The sequence below is a fragment of the Megalops cyprinoides genome, chromosome 1 (genome assembly GCF_013368585.1).
Source record: "Megalops cyprinoides isolate fMegCyp1 chromosome 1, fMegCyp1.pri, whole genome shotgun sequence".
NCBI classification, from domain to species: domain Eukaryota; kingdom Metazoa; phylum Chordata; class Actinopteri; order Elopiformes; family Megalopidae; genus Megalops; species Megalops cyprinoides.
In genome coordinates this window covers 57501135-57517138 of record NC_050583.1, presented here as the reverse complement: position 1 = coordinate 57517138, position 16004 = coordinate 57501135, and the positions used below count along the sequence as shown (strand labels likewise).

At 41.6% G+C, this 16004-nt stretch overlaps 1 protein-coding gene across 3 annotated transcripts; it reads right to left on the bottom strand.

Annotated features, from left to right (window-relative positions):
- Window positions 1–1011: 1011 nt before the first annotated feature.
- LOC118782911 (carbohydrate sulfotransferase 3-like) lies at window positions 1012–15723 on the bottom strand. Of its 3 annotated transcripts, XM_036536545.1 has the most exons (4): window positions 15274–15723; window positions 7502–7545; window positions 4259–4473; window positions 1012–4112 (listed from the first exon to the last, which is right to left on the bottom strand). In XM_036536545.1, the coding sequence occupies exons 3-4, from the start codon at window positions 4336–4338 to the stop codon at window positions 2894–2896; spliced, it is 1299 nt and encodes a 432-aa protein (XP_036392438.1). In that variant the 5' UTR covers window positions 4339–4473; window positions 7502–7545; window positions 15274–15723; the 3' UTR covers window positions 1012–2893. The 3 variants fall into 3 exon arrangements, with proteins under 3 accessions (XP_036392438.1, XP_036392430.1, XP_036392446.1); XM_036536537.1 differs by lacking the exon at window positions 7502–7545; XM_036536553.1 differs by lacking the exons at window positions 7502–7545; window positions 15274–15723 and adding an exon at window positions 13843–13920.
- Between the last annotated feature and the right edge of the window lie 281 nt (window positions 15724–16004).

Below are 16004 nucleotides of genomic sequence, written 5' to 3'. Positions count from 1 at the left end.
AGACTGAAATAGCAAAGGCTACAGCAGTTAACATTCTGCTAGCTGCGCAGCTGCCTCCGCACGATCACTCTTCCTAGAGGACGAGGATGTCGGTTTGGGCTAAACACAAACACATGCTGTGGACGAGGCCAGAGAGGGAAATGAAAGAGGAACGCTCTGAATCCGGTGCTAAAGAAAATGAGTAAGCAATCATTCTGTAAGCATGTTGCCACAACCCCAGTCTGGCGAGTTAGACTGCGATGTTGGACAAGCCATTCACATGCTTTGTTTCCTTTAGATTTGCCATTTAATCACCAGTTGCAATATTGTATTTTCTTGGTTTTGCTTATTTTGTGCAAATATGGAAATCTCTTAAATAACTGATTTTTTTCCCGAAAGGCAACATTTCAGCAGAATCATCATAGGTTATGCCTAGGTAATATATAGTACTATTGAAAGGACAACATATGATCAGTTGTCCTCATGTAGATGGACAGGTATTATGCAGGTTAGTCTACAGCAAATAAAACTGACTCCAATAATGACGTATAATTTAAGGTAAATCTGTAATTGGTCCAAAAGGTCTTTCAACAGTTTGATTCCTCCAAAAGATAACACGATTGCTTCATAGCAAAATTAATTTAGTATAAAAAACAGAATTTATTGAATGACAGCCCTATAACAACATTTTAAGGCACAGTGTCCAATGGATTGAGGCATTAGAATCTTCTTGCTGCCATTTTTCTTCCACGAGAATATTTCCCATCACACTCTGTCCTCTGAAGTCCAACTGAGTTGAAGAGCACACAGGAGCAATCTTTGTCCAGAAAGTCCAAATGGATTTTTCCTCAAGTAAAGTCATGAGCAAAGCTTCTGTCCTGTTACCTGAATCCATTACGTATGGTAACCCCTGATGCTACACTACATTTCATTTTGTAACATAACATACAGTACATTAAAACAACAACAAAACAGTATGCAAACATTAAAAAGGCAACCATAGTTTTTAAAAACACACACTGTGTCCATATATAATTTACTTTCACAATAAAATTTGAATGACCGCGGTCAGATCTTTAAATATCAGAAACTGGTTTTTAAAATGCAAAATTGAGATTTGTATCGATAAAACCCAGTCTTTTGGTCACTTGGCCTCCTTTAGTCACTAGCCAAGAGATTGTGTGGGCAGAAACGAATGCTGCAAACCAGCTGCAGACCGAAAGCCTACTGTACATACAGTACCACTGTAAACGTGGGTTCTACACTAATGAACTAATGAGCTTCCTCTCCAAGCCCTGTAATTCATCACTACAACTTTGTTAAACAAACACACACACACACGCCCCAAGAAAGATCCACTAAGACAGAGTAAGAGAATCTTTTGACAGTGTCTGTGCTATGGTATAAAGCTGGTGTTGGAAAATCTTTTTTTTAATTCTCTCTCTCTCTGCAAATAGGCATTACATTGGCATGACATTCTGAAATCACTTAAATAAGTTATCAAAAATAAACTGCTGCACCGAAGCCACAAGACTTTCCTATGTGGAAAGTGTGAATGTATAGTAGCTTTCATTGAGGTCTCTTGTGTCCTTACAAAATGTCCCTCTCATTACAATATGTACAAACTGAGCAAATCTCCAAAGTATTGATTGAGCACGTGGTTTAATTTCATGTTCTGTATTTTGGTAATGGAGAAGTATGATGAATTAACTCACTAATTGTCTCGGGTTAAAACGACTAATTTTATTATGGCAAATTTGCGGTGGGTAACATTAACTCAATAAACTGGTATAATTTCATGTACACTAAAATGATCCTCTCTGATAATTAAAATAACACGAGCAACTGAAAAAGTAAAGTGTGGTGGAGGGGTTTAATATTTGTGTGAATGCATTTCAGGTGCAGGTCAGTTCAGCTGGCTATTGAATCTGATGCCTTGTGTTCCGTATCACATGTGTCTGTACCAGTATCTGTATCAGGCCACATTATCAAATTCTAATGAAGGAGACCTAGCTGAAGGCATGCTTGATTAAATACCATGGCCCTTCATTGCATGCTTTTCACTTTAACAATACAGTTCAATACATCTGAAATATACAGTACACTAGTTAGCCAGCCATGCAATGACTCATAGATGAAAGTTCAGAGGCCTTCATTGTCTCAAACAAAATGATCTGGTTCTGAGTGAAAGGTTCTGTGGTTTGGAATGAGTTTGTATCTAAAGACCAAATATAAATTTCTGTGTCCTGAGAGACAGAATAGTGAACAAATAGCAAATGGTTGGAGATTACAGACTTGTGACGCTGAGACTGCATATTGTTAATATCCTAAAAGTACTGAAATATTGTGATTTGAATTTATAGTTACCCACCCAAGGTCAAATACACTCTCTGATTTTGGTTTATGTTGCCTAACACATTGTCATAAAGCAGGCGATAACTAATGCAGCAAAGTTCAGATCAAAAGCGCTAAAGCCACAGGCTTCAACTGAAAACTAAATTATCGCCATGCGGTATTAATATGCGCAGCGTGTTTTGTACCGCAAAGAACACCATCATTTTTTAAAGAAACTCTTTTTCCCTCCACTAGAATGACAAAAGGTAAAGGGCAGTTTAAAACTCCTTCAACATGACAGAACACATGTCAGGAAGGTTCTGCTGTCAGTTGGTCTTTGGTGATAGATCCCCTTCCATCAAAGTTATTCAAGTGATTCAAGCGTAAAACATAGCCATACCCTGGAGTTCTGCACCTGATACAACTAGAGATACTTATCTTTCTACAACTTTCTCCATTGTTTTACTTGTTCCATCAGGCTTAATAAATATAATATCACACTATATTCCCTTGTTCCAACATATGTTGTTTTCTTCTGCTTGAGCAGATTTTTTTTATAAGAACATAAAAGTTAATTGAACTAAAACATCTTTTCTTCAAGCAAACTGACAGTCTTGTCAGTTAGCATAGCTTCGTCATCAACAAATTTATAACCAAACAACTTCATAGTTGGCCCACAGACCTTCTGCACAACTTGGGCCAGTTTGTAAGGTATACCGAACCTCCACTTTTCCACCTGTTCTGATGAATTTTTCTGTGTCGAATACACGCCGCTGGCTTCCTTCGAAGCTTGGGTGTTTTTAAGAATCCATTCTTTCACCTGCGGAGTGAAGGGGATCCCAGTAAACGTGTACATCTCAGCTGCCTTTTGCATGGGGTACCTGGCAATGTCTTCATAGCGCACCAGCATGTACCTCCCCTGCAACCAGGCCGGCTGTTTCAAGCCCACCTCCGCAGACATCCTGATGTTGTCACAGTTTCCTTTCAGCTTCTTCACCTCGTCGTCATCGATGGGCACCTCGCCATCCACGGCCCACTTCTTCCAGTTCTTGTACTTGGCAGAGAAGGCCACCATCCTGGATGCCAGGACAGCGCGCGGGTCACGGACCAGCTGGATGAACTTGACATCCAGGCGGGGGTCCTCCGCCAGCGGCCGCAGCGTCTCCAGCTGCCTGACCCGCACCGTCTTGATGGCCCGGTGCTCCTTCTGCTGGCATGACTCAGACGCCAGGGTCAGGTTCAGAGGCCCGCAGCGCCTGGTCTTGCAGTGGTACCTCTCGAAAACCTTCTTCACGAAGGGGGTGCAGACAGGCTCCTCGCACAGGGAGCTGCTGGACTCCCGGCGGAACAGGTTGGTGGTGACATGGTCCACCGGCAGCGGGTTGATGAAGGTCTCCAGCAGGGAAAAGTCACAGAGGAACAGCTGCTGGAGCACGTCCCGGTAGGCCTTGGCCGAGGCTGTGGCGTTGGTGCCGCCCGTCTCCAGGGTGAGCATCTTCTCCACGTGCCACAGCGGCTCGAACAGGTAGAACATGTTGCTGCCCTGCTGGTTGAAGAACTCGCCCACAAAAGAGGAGCCGGTCCTGGTGGTGGCCATGAGGAGGATGTGCTTCCTCCCGCCCGCCCGGCTCTCCGTCCGCTGGGTGTAGTTCTCCAGACGTCTCTTCAGGTGCATGAAGATCACGTCCAGCTGACTGAGGGAAGAGTAGGATCCATTCTGTTTCAGCAAGGCGGGGGCTGAAACGTTGGACTGCAGAGGGGTTTGAGGAGTCTGCCTCGGCGTGAGTTTATCAGAGACCCTGAGTGACAGTAACACGCTCTGTTAGGAGACCTACATCTTTCAAATCCAGCACAGTTAAATTTTTTTTTTAATTCTACTTGATTAATGAACTAGGCAGGTCATACTACATGATGCAACAGCAGCTGATAACAGAGACTGACTTACTTTGAAATAATGTTGTTTTCTTTTTCGATGATGACGAGTGCCACAATAAAGACGAGGGATATTGTGTATTTGATCCTCATTCTTGGATGTGGGACTCTTAAATGATTCCAGGGATTGCTTCTCAATCAGTTTTGCCAATCTTGCAAGGCTCCACAGCTGCCTGGTCAATGAGCCCTGTAGTTCATTGCGTCTCTCACTGCAGGTCTGGCTTCATCCTGCGATATGAAACAACCATTTAATATACCAGCAGAACAGTGAACATGAGGGAACCAGACATTAAACAACAATTTGAGCTATTTTTTAGAACATTTAAACCAGTACACTCATAGAGGGAACCATTATTAAACTAAAAAGAACACACACAGCTGTATTTTTCACAGCTAATTTTATCCAGTTCAAAATGGATTAAATGCTGAACCAACACCACCTAGACTGAGAATTTAACCACTGTGAATGCAGGAAACAGAACTCCCTTCTATCCACACCTTCCACGGGCCTGGCTGGCGGCATAACTTTTTTTCTAGTTAGTTAGTTATAGGATTTAGAGGAACCTAAAATAAACTTCATGAAATTGCATACTACCAGAGTACATCTCGATTGTTTTCAAATAGAGAGATCTTACTGGGTGCAGCTGAGTTTAAATTAGAAGGATGTCTCGAATTGAAAGTAATCCCTCCCTTGGAAGTATTCATAATATCTTTGAGAGCAAGATGTAAACAGCAGGCCCACCAACCAAGCACATTAACAACTGAAGCCCTGCTGACAGCACTGCCACATATGTCTTTCCTGACTGTATACAAATTATAGTATTAACGACATAACCACACGCTTATGAACAAGTTTCAGAGTCTACCAGAGGTTTACCATCTTGCACTCCTCTACAGCTCAAGCAAATTCCACAATATAAACATATTGCAAATAGAAAGTGATAGAATCCACATCTTGGTGTTGGAAGATAGCACGCTGAACTATGTGGTCAACTTCCCCCAGCCTGTAACCCGACACCTGTCTGCTCGTTACAGAACCCTTTTATGTGAGGTGAGATTCACCATCTGCTCCTCTTTTCACCAGCTAGAAGAGATGTGCTGAGAGCTGAGTGCCAGACCATTCCTCTCACTGCAAAAACAGGGACTTCTGGAGGTACACATAAAACAGACCTCATCATGAGTCCTAGCCTCAGGATTACAAGTAAACAAGTGTTTTAGCTGGCATAAAGATACTTTGAGGTTATTAACCATTGCAATAATACATATATACATTTAAGGAAGTAGGGAGGGACTCTGGACTACGACATTCAGTAGAAAGCACTTTGCATTCTTTAAAGGGACTGGTAACAACAATTTGAAAATAATCAAGAGTAGTAATTCAAGGTAAAATGAGGATGACAGAACTTAAATACAATAATTTAAGCATAGGAGCAGCATAACTATGTTATTTCTGAAACAGGTTTGCATGTAGTCATAAAGAGCCAATTTGCTGGTGAGCTGAACCACAGTATGCTTTTTAGCACCCACAGAGGAAGTAACCTTAACTTGGATTTAGAAAAAAAATTGTAGCAGTGAGAGGGAACGGTAGGTGAACAGACTACACTAAAAATAAACTTCAGCACAAGAAGAGGTCTGTTTATTTTGGTTCCTTAAATTGCAGTGGTGAGGTATGGTGGGAGTTCACTGGCTGACACTCAGCGGGGGTCTGATGAGCTTGGCAGATCAGCAGGAGATGCGCAGATTCTTGGTGCTACGAGTGAGGATGGATTCACAGAGGCCCCATGCTTTCACAGGGGCCATACGAGGACATCCTTGCACATTCTCAAAAGGATTAATATCAGGTTACCTGCCAGACTGGGGAGATGCACTGATCCCTAAAGCCTGTATACTGAGAGTGTACTTGCATGCATGTTGGTGACGCTTTCTCTCTGAGTAGGGCGGCAGTGTAGCATACTGGTAAGGAGCAGTACTCATAACCGAAGGGTTGCCGGTTCAGTTCCCCACTGGGGCACTGCTGTTGTACCCTTGGGAAAGGTACTTAACCCAGAATTGCCTCAGTAAATATCCAGCTGTATCAATAGGTAATATGTGAAAACTGTAAGCTATGTAAGTCACTCTGGATAAGAGTGTCTCCTAAATGCCAATAGTGAGTAATGATTTCAGTTTGGGCTGAAATACGAGTGTTGTGGACCAGATAAACTCTTGTGTTCTTGCCACAGCTCGATAAGCTCCTCATCCTCTTACCCTGTTCCCCCAGTTTTCTTTGCCATGGTGTTTATGCCTTTTTGCAGCTGTCTCTCTTTTTCCACAGCTCTCTAGTTTGTGGTTCTACAGGACACAGCTGCTGTAACACTGCATTGTGGAATGGTCATTTTTCACTGGTTGTTGGCAATTCTTCTTGTAAGATAGGTTCATGGGAACTGACACACAATTTGATTTGCCAGAGAGTAATTCACAGCTCATGTTCCAAAAAACACCTGTCACACTGCAAGATGCCCTCATGCCAACGTACAATTATTGCGTGCATACACCAAGTTTCAGCAATAACTGTGGCAAGCTCGTAACACCTATAATCTGTGAAAAATTGGGTTTAAACTCATACTGTGTCTTCCAGGCTGAACTCAGGGTAGAATTATACAAAGGGATGTTTGTATGCTGACAAGGCGAGAATTTTTTTAGGAAGCAAAGGTGCCATTTCTCTTTTTGTACGCGTGTCTGTTTATAGTAATGAAGTAACTGCATCAGTACTGAGGAGGCTACACACCGGGAACAGAACAAACCATGCAAATCATAGTTAATTAAGACATGCTTTCTGTGCAGTGTAGCTAAATGCCAATCAATGTACACACTTCCCATGCTGCTTAATTGAACAGTGCTGCCTATTAAGTAATATCATGCCAGTTGCTGTGAAATAAATTACGTAGCAGTAGTAAATGTTTGATTCCATTTTGAAAAGTAAGCATAACTGATTTAATGAGCCATTCATAGTTTCAGTGTAGCGGTGTAGCAATGTAGGGTGCATGCATGACATATGACATGCAGGGTTAATCTTTGAGACTTGAGTATAAACTGCTGGCGAGAACAAGCAGGTAGCCTCTCGTTGTGTTCAGTTTCATTTGAAAATGGACATTCCTTGAAAGGTCAATTCCACAATTACCCCTGTGATCTGGTGATTGCAGGTTATTATATTAGGAAAGGAAGACCAATAGAAAATATGGTGCTGAGCTGCAGAAAAAGATTTTGTAGAGTTCTGCACCTTTGTGAATCCCAGTTCATCTTCTGAAACCAACGTAGGCTGGCCTGTAACCAAGCAGAGGAACAAATACACATTCACAAAACCACCATGTGAGACTTTTATAACTAGGCAGGATGTGACAAATTGAGTTCTTTCCATTTAGTAACAACCATCGATTTCCTGTCTGCTCTCCTACATTTGCTCAATATTGACAATGAAGCATGATGGGAACAAAAAAAAAAGTTCCTCTGTAAAGTTGTAACTGTATTTCAAGTTACAACCTCATGCTTGTCTGAGTCTGTTAAAAAAAAGTTGAGAGGTACATCTGTTTCTGTTAATGCCACTTCACCATTAAAGCAGCCTCAGGGGTAAAGTACAGTACTAGCTATTCACTTAAAAGATCCAGGGGCATGTACAGGGGAGGAGAATAAAAAGATTTATCACAGACTTGTCTGGAATGATTACAGGCCCTACACCCAGGAAAAAAATCACCAAGGGGAATACCTTTTTTTTTTTTGAACATACAACTGCAATCCAGCTGTAGTTTTTCTAACAAGAGTTACCCATTCATTAATATTTAAACTGCTTTGGGTGTTTATGCTCAATAATCCCCTCAGAAAAAAAAAACAAAACAATGAATTAAATACGCACACGCACATACGCAAACACACATTAAAACTATGGATCATAAACAGCACAGATAAGGACTGCAGACGAAGAGAAATTATCTCAGAGAGCCGTGGCTTGATCACGATCACGAAAAGCCATAAAGTATGCTAACAGCGTGGGAGTTAATTCCAGGGAATCAAAGATGCCACAAAGGATGGTTTACCAAAGCTTGTCCTGGCTTGTCAACATGAAAAACAGCACAGGAAGAACGTGAATCAAAAGATAGCTGGAGAGGGGAAAGGAACCACAGCTGTGGATAGAGATGAAAGGCACTTTTCGAGCTGGAGCAGAGGGATGACATTCTTGGAAAGTGCTTAATTTTTTTTTTTTTACTTTGAACCACATTTATAGAAAAGAAATACGATTTCCCATTTTGGGAAGCCTGAGCTAAGTGCCCTGACAAAAAAAAGGAATCTGAAAATGAATCTGCAAATGTTTCGGCACAGACGTGTGGAAAATCTCCATTGTAATATGCCAATATTTATAAGGAAGCGCTACTGACATTTTCAGTAGGAAAACTGCCCAAAGGAAATAACTGTCTAATTACCTTCCAACAGATGTTTAAACCTAGTGTTCTGTTTCTCATATGAAATGGGATATCTGTAACAAGTGCATGTCAACAGAACCAGATGAATTATCAATTGTTGGACAGGAAAGAGAGGTTTATGAGACTAGCAGATTAACTGTTGCAAATGTCTTCTTCATGGTAGGTTTTCTGCACATTACAGGCTTAGGAATTTACCCTCTTGTGGATGATATGTCCAGTCAGGTACAAGACAATGTATGGACCTATTTCAAGATTACAAACATAGAAAAGTCTCCTACACATTGGTGCCAGACTGCATATGCCAGCCTCAAACACTGCCCTGTTTCCAATGGCATTTAATGTTGAATACTATATTTCTACAAACTGGTTTACCAAGGCAGCTAGCTGGAAAAGGTAGCTAGCAAGCAAGATATTAAAATTGTTGTATGTTTGAGAGCTCTAGCTAGAAGCTGCCTGTAAGTGTGGATCAGGGATTTGCATTTTAGCTTACAATGGTCACAACTGTGGTTAAAGGATCTGATCCTAGATCAGCACTTAAGAGCATCTTTGAGCTGTTTGAGATTATAAACAGTCCCCAGGAGCAATTTGTGAGAGGTACATTACAGGGGAACATCAAAATGTGTCATCACACAGACACAATAAGTTTACATTTTATGGAATTGCTGGCATATACACTTACTGAGCACTTTATTAGGAACACCTATAAACCTTATATATGCAATTATCTAATCAGCCAATTGTGTGGCAGCAGTGCAATGCATAAAACCAAGCAGATACGGGTCAGGAGCTTCAGTTAATGTTCACATCAACCATCAGAATGGGGAAAAAATGTGACCTCAGTGATCTCGACCATGGCATGATTGTTGGTGCCAGACAGGCTGGTTTGAGTAGTTCTGTAACTGCTGATCTCCTGGCATTTTCACGCACAACAGTCTTTAGAGTTTACTCAAAATGGTGCCAAAAACAACAAACATCCAGTGAGTGGCAGTTCTGCGCATGGAACCGCCTTGTTGATGAGAGAGGTCAATGGAGAATGGCCAGACTGGTTCGAGCTGATAGAGAGGCTACAGTAACTCACATAACCACTCTGTACAATTGTGGTGAGCAGAAAAGCATCTCAGAATGCACAACACGTCGAACCTTGAGGCGGATGGGCTACGACAGCAGAGGACCACATCGGGTTCCACTTCTGTCAGCCAAGAACAGAAAGCTGAGGCTGCAGTGGGCACAGGCTCACCAAAACTGGACAGCTGAAGACTGTAAAAATGTAGCCTGGTCTGATGAATCTCCATTTCTGCTGAGGCAGAGAGATGGTAGGGTCAGAATTTTTTAATCCATGCCACGAAGAATTGAGGCTGTTTTGAGAGCAAAGGGAGGCCCTACCCAGTATTAGTATAGTGCTCCTAATAAAGTGCTCAGTGCTCATACTTATGCTCCCTGCTCTGGCAAAAATTAGCAACTTACTCCCAACTAACTCCCACAATTCATCAATGTAAATCACTGTTCAAACTATGACAGTAACAGATGAGCCCAGCCTCAGTATCATCTGTGTTGCTGTGTTGCTATCTCTGCAGTTGTTTTGGCACAGCACACACATCAAAAGTGGTAGGTGACTATGTGCTTCAGGTAAAGTCAAATCAAAAACAGAATTTTCCCCATTTAGATTGAACCACCTGTGGCATAAATGACCCAATAATGTAATTAAGAGACTGGATGGAGTAAAAGCCAAAAACATCTCCAACACTCCAGCAGGACCAGGGTTGCCTACCACTAGCTAACTAGCTATCTTTTAGTTAGCCAGTCGCTATTGTATGGAAAAGTGAGATACAGACTTCTTGGATGTTAAAAATAATTAAGACTGCACCATATAAATGCTGAGGGACTCAAGCACATCCACCATCCACTGTCCATTCCCACTATTTCATTACACCAATGTCTTTGAACAATCATAAGATTGTTTCTTTAAACAGCAGCCTTTGACATATGGAAACTTTAGAAATGTATGTGCACAGGTATTAAAAACTGATGCAGTCCTAAACATGCCCCCCCCCCCCCCCCCCCCCCCCATTGATATGCACATTTTCTTACATGTGCGTCTTGAATTGTTACTCTTGATTGATTTTTCTGTGGCTTAACCGCCACTGCAGGTTGAAAAACTCCATTCCCACACAGCTTCCTCCACTTAAAGGCATGTTGTGTGTGATAAACTCCTCTCCTTGTGCAACATACACCAGACTGATCTTCATTTTAAATAATGACATTGTAGGAGGAGTGCTATCATGAGTTGCCTTTCGGCAAAAACACATGAAATGATGATGAGTGTAAATTCCCCACCAGAATGAGACAATCATGCATGTGTTATTGTTTAGTTTTGGGTCTAACGAATTTAACCGCTCCCTCACGCCACTTTTCTAAGTATTTGGAGCTGAATTCCAGTTCTAACACCCTGATGCAATCTCTGAAATAGGCAGACTTGGGCTGTTCTAGCCAGCCAGAGAGGTCACAGTATAAACAGAAAACTGCCAGGATGCCACCTCTGTGAAATACTTCATTCTCTACGGCATAAGGCTTAAGGATGGAAATTTTAGAAACAGACTGCTGTTGATGTGGAATAGCAAGGCAAATAAAGAAGAGCCCCAGCACATGAAAGTAGACGCCTTTTTGCAAAGATATTTTTTCACTCTGGAGTGCCCTGCTGCAGGCTTAACAAAGATCTCAGAGATTTAAAGCTCTTATTTTTCTCAAACCGATCTCATAGTATTCATGCTTACAAGGTCATACTTGAAAACTGTCTGTTTTATACACCATGTGACTGTATGTCATCATTCTCCTGAGACATTTTGAGTGAATGCCATAAAACAGATTAGCAAAATTAGGTAATCTAATGCAACTGGGCGACGTGCAATGCCCAGCAGTTTTTGGCTGCATCCAAAATTGATCACACATTGTCTCCACCCTCCACCAAGCAATATGTTACTGATGATAACTGTTACACTGAAGTTATAAAACAGGTCAACCAATACAAATAAACAAACAGCAAGTGGTCAAAAGCAACATGAGCAGCAGTGGGTGTGTTTGTGGAAGTCTGTGACATTGTCAGACTTCCCTGACTGGCAATGCACACAGCTTCTTAATAACTATTTACATTCACACAGCTGGAGTTTTTTTGCCATTTTACGCATGCCTCTGTGGGGTCTGCAGATGGAGAACACTCCAGTTAATTGCTGAGCAGGGGCAACGTGTTCTCATGCGGTCCAGGAGACCTCATTCATGAAAGCATTCATGTAGCTAATTACCCAACAAAAAACCCTTCATTCCCTCATGCAAACAGATTTAAACCAATTTCAAAACATCTCAGACATGTAAGCAAAATTATGGACAGGAGCAGTAGCATGATCGCTGTCTCTTTCAGTTTTCATGCCGGAAAACCCGCACGCACTTTTTTGACATGTTGTATGCAGGCGGTGGAGTGAGGGGCAGCTGACCTTTCACACTGCTACAACAGATGCGGGTCCAGTGTAGATGCTTATATAAATTCCATGATGGCGGACAGAACCTTTCCAAATGGGACAGGTTTTCCGTTGTCTTTGTCATGCCAGCCCATGTCAGCTCAGCCCATGAGTGTTACTGGTGCCGGCCCACTTACTAGCAGGCTGTGAGCGGAGTGGCAAGCTGTCTGAATATATTGCTTCCAACAGGGTTGGTGATAAAACTACGGGAATAAACACGGAAGGGGCCAAGGTCCTTGTTCCCATTACTGATCACAACAAATAACAAGAGACAGAAGTAATTATCAAAGGCAGATCTCCAAATAATTGTTAGACCTCAGCCTCAAGACTTCAGACGAAGTCAAGATAGTTCTGTTAATCCAGGCAGACACCAGTACTCAGTGTGAGGTCATGTTTTACAGCTCTGGTTGCACTTAACACAATGGGAAAGCGCTCATGCTGTACCAGGTCAGTCTGCTTTGGCTCCCGCTCATGTCTGCTTGGTTCTACCTCCACAGTGATCTAAGAAGAAATGACTGAACATGTGACTGTGAAGACGTCAATACATACATCTTTTCTAGTTTCAGTTTAGTAGTCTTGCACCACCACATGTGAACTCACTGGTCTAGGAGAAAGCAAATACTTGTAAACCAAAATTGTATTCCAGTGGTTTATGCCAAATTTGTTATGTAAGAAGTCACTCTTCTTTTCCTCATTCATAAGAGATGCTATCGAACTCACAAGGTTGTGATATAGGGAGCATGTCCTTTGGAAGTTTCAAAATACAAGCTAATTTCCCATTTAAATGTTAATGTCATAACAGAACATAGGTAAATGCAAGTAGTGTTTTTTTTTATTTATTTATGCTTTGGCTAATCAAATTTTATTCTAAAACTGCCTGGAGAATCAAGCAGATGAATTCATTTGTGACCTATCTTTCAATAACAAATTTAAGGCAGCACTACTTTCAGACAAAACAGATGAGTACCATTTTCATCTCACTTCAGTCTTGTGGAGATAATGATGTGGAAAACCTTCACACCAGCAGTAATTTATGCTATTGCACATGAGCTCAGCTTAAGTAAATCAAGTATCTGAGCTTAACATTCCAATGAAATAAACCGGCCATAAGTCCTTTATGGACAGAGATCTTGGAATATTTAGGAAACACTTTAACATCTAATGGGATCTGATGATCTGCTCAAACTGAAACTACCACTCTGCACAATCTCCTGACAAATTGTTTTCATGATCGTAATCCATGTAAGGCAATTGCACCAAAAAGTGTCTACCACAGAGCTGTCTCCAATATTGTTGCTACAAAGTTGCTACAAATTTGAACTACACTGTAGTTCATTACCAGTAGAAAGTGAATCCGGGATTCAGTTTTTTTTTTTCCTTTAGGATTTAATTTGTCGAAATGGATGAAAAAAGGCGCATAATGTAATAGAAACACACCAGATCATTTTGAGCTTCCTTAAGTACATCACAACAGTACCCAGTAAAATGCATAAATATATAATGACAGGTCCAGGATTTTGCACAGCCTTTTTCCCATAAGTTTGGGTTCTCTCTGACCGTACTGTATGATTTCCAAGACAGCAATGCAAGTATATGATGTATGTTTTTTTTTCCCTCTCACACAAAGCAGTATTTACCACATGTAGTGCAGAAAGCAGGTTCCCTTTGCGTGCCTTGTCTTGTTTTATAATAGAGCAGTCTGCGGCTCATCAGTGAGTGCTCCTTACTGATCCCTAACACAGGGCAGGGCGTTTCAATCGTTTCCGCAGAGAGCGCCCCTCAGAGCTACATATATCCACAATCACCAGTGACAGCTCACCCAGAACCGCCTCTGCACAGGAACTGCAGGGCTGTGGCTTGAGTGGAGGGGGGGGGGGGTTGAGTCTGTGCATACTATAAACCCAGAATCCCTACAGAGCACATTACCTCCACTGTTTTCTTCCTGTTTATAAATATCATGTCATGACAAGTGGGCTTTTGTGGTTGGGAAGCTGTCTGGTCTTTCAGGTTGTTTCCAGTTCGAAGCCTGTGGTTATTTCACTGATTTTCAGGGATGAACATTCAAATACAGAATTATCAAAAAGGCTTGTCAAGGAATTATCAAAAACTGCACCTGACTAATGCTTGCCTGTGTAATACGTCCTTCAACAATGGCATGTATTGCGATGATTTTTCCTCTCTTTACCCAACATGGGTATAGAGTTTGCAGTTATATACAAATAGTTTAGCGTCTGATAGAAACACCAAACAAGTACATCCTTGCTGAAGTGAGTCATTCGGAATGATGTGCCAAAATGACTCACTGTAGCTCTATATCCTTAAGGATTTGAAAAGAGAGATATTGATTTGTAATCCTGGAAATATAGCAGGATCACAACTTGAGAGCTCACAGAACTCCATCATAACTCAGCACAAACTGTTTCAGGTATTCAGAACTTCAGATAAATGAACAGTACATACATTGTATGAACTCACAAGTAATGAAGACAGCTCTGATTTGGTATTTGCATTTGATTTTTCATCTAAGTGCAACGATAGCCTGTGTCCATTTTCATAGAATGTGTGTGATAGCAAGAAGCTGTCTAAATTGTGACTCAAGTCTGTGAGAGCACCAGAACGATGATGGTTTTCTCTGGCTGAAAATATGACAGTGAAATCTGGAGACACTTGTTCTAACACTTCCTGTTAATTTTTCATGACTAGCTCCAAACAACGGGCTTTAAATAAACCATAATTGATAATGCACTAAAAGTAAATTGTAGCCTACTTCTACGGTCTGTTAGTTCATTTCAGCCACACTTTCCCACCATCAGTTCGTGCCATCGTTCAACACGGGAAATACTGATACACAGACACAGACGTGTTCCCACGAGTCAAATAAACTGGATCTCGTTTTATCACATTTTGTCTCGTTATGGCCATGACTATCTCAAGTTTCCTCACAGACGGTGCGTCACGGTATGTCATATGTAAAATATCATGTCCCCCTGCCGAGACCATGTAAAAAAAAGACAGCTACGAGCAACTGCAGCACATTCAGATATATGCTAACACTTTGCAATACTTACTTCATCAGTATCGCCCGGAGAGGCAACGATTATTCGAGTGCCCAACTGCGAGTCACGTAGCATCCCGCACTGTCGCCATCGCCAGAAAGATGCTGCACTATCCGCGGACAACACATTCCTTTAATTTCCCATGAACACCGACCGAAAAATTCCATGTCCGTTAACTTCTTACATTGCAGAGATGACGAAACAATCAAAATAACAAAACGTGTACAATTAGAAAGAAAAACAAACATTAAAGAACACAAGCCCGGACTAAACGCTCACAAAGTTCAGAAAGCAACTTTTCAAAGTTACTCAAAAGTTCAAAATTCCAGTTTCTAAGATGAAGTCGCTGTTTTATGAGGACAAAATAATATTACGTTAAAAAACTACAACCAAATACCACGTGCTGACATTCACCGGGAGCGCCGCACAGAGCTTTAGATGAAGAAGCGTACCGTTGTTCGCCAGCTGAATCGCGACTGGTCTACAGGTCACGTGGTAACAGGAAGCCCCATAGTAACTTCAGTTCTGTATAAGGAGCGTGCTTTTGGAGGAGGTGTACCAACAGGAGGGCTCTTCCTCACTTTGCTGAGAATCTTGCTGCACAGTAACAGCATAACTTTTTGGGCTTTGTGTTGAAATATTCAGGGAGCCGCATGCACGAACGTTTTCTATTAGCCTATACTTTGAGTCTAATAGAAAGTCACGTGATGTGAATGTAGAACACTTAGCAATTTGCTTGAAGT

Excerpts from the sequence above, each read along its gene's own strand:
- LOC118782911 (XM_036536545.1), bottom strand. The coding sequence starts at position 4,338 with ATGAGGATCAAATACACAATATCCCTCGTCTTTATTGTGGCACTCGTC. Across the intron at positions 4,113-4,258 it reads GAAAACAACATTATTTCAAA|GGTCTCTGATAAACTCACGC; the intron begins GTAAGTCAGTCT and ends ACTGTCACTCAG.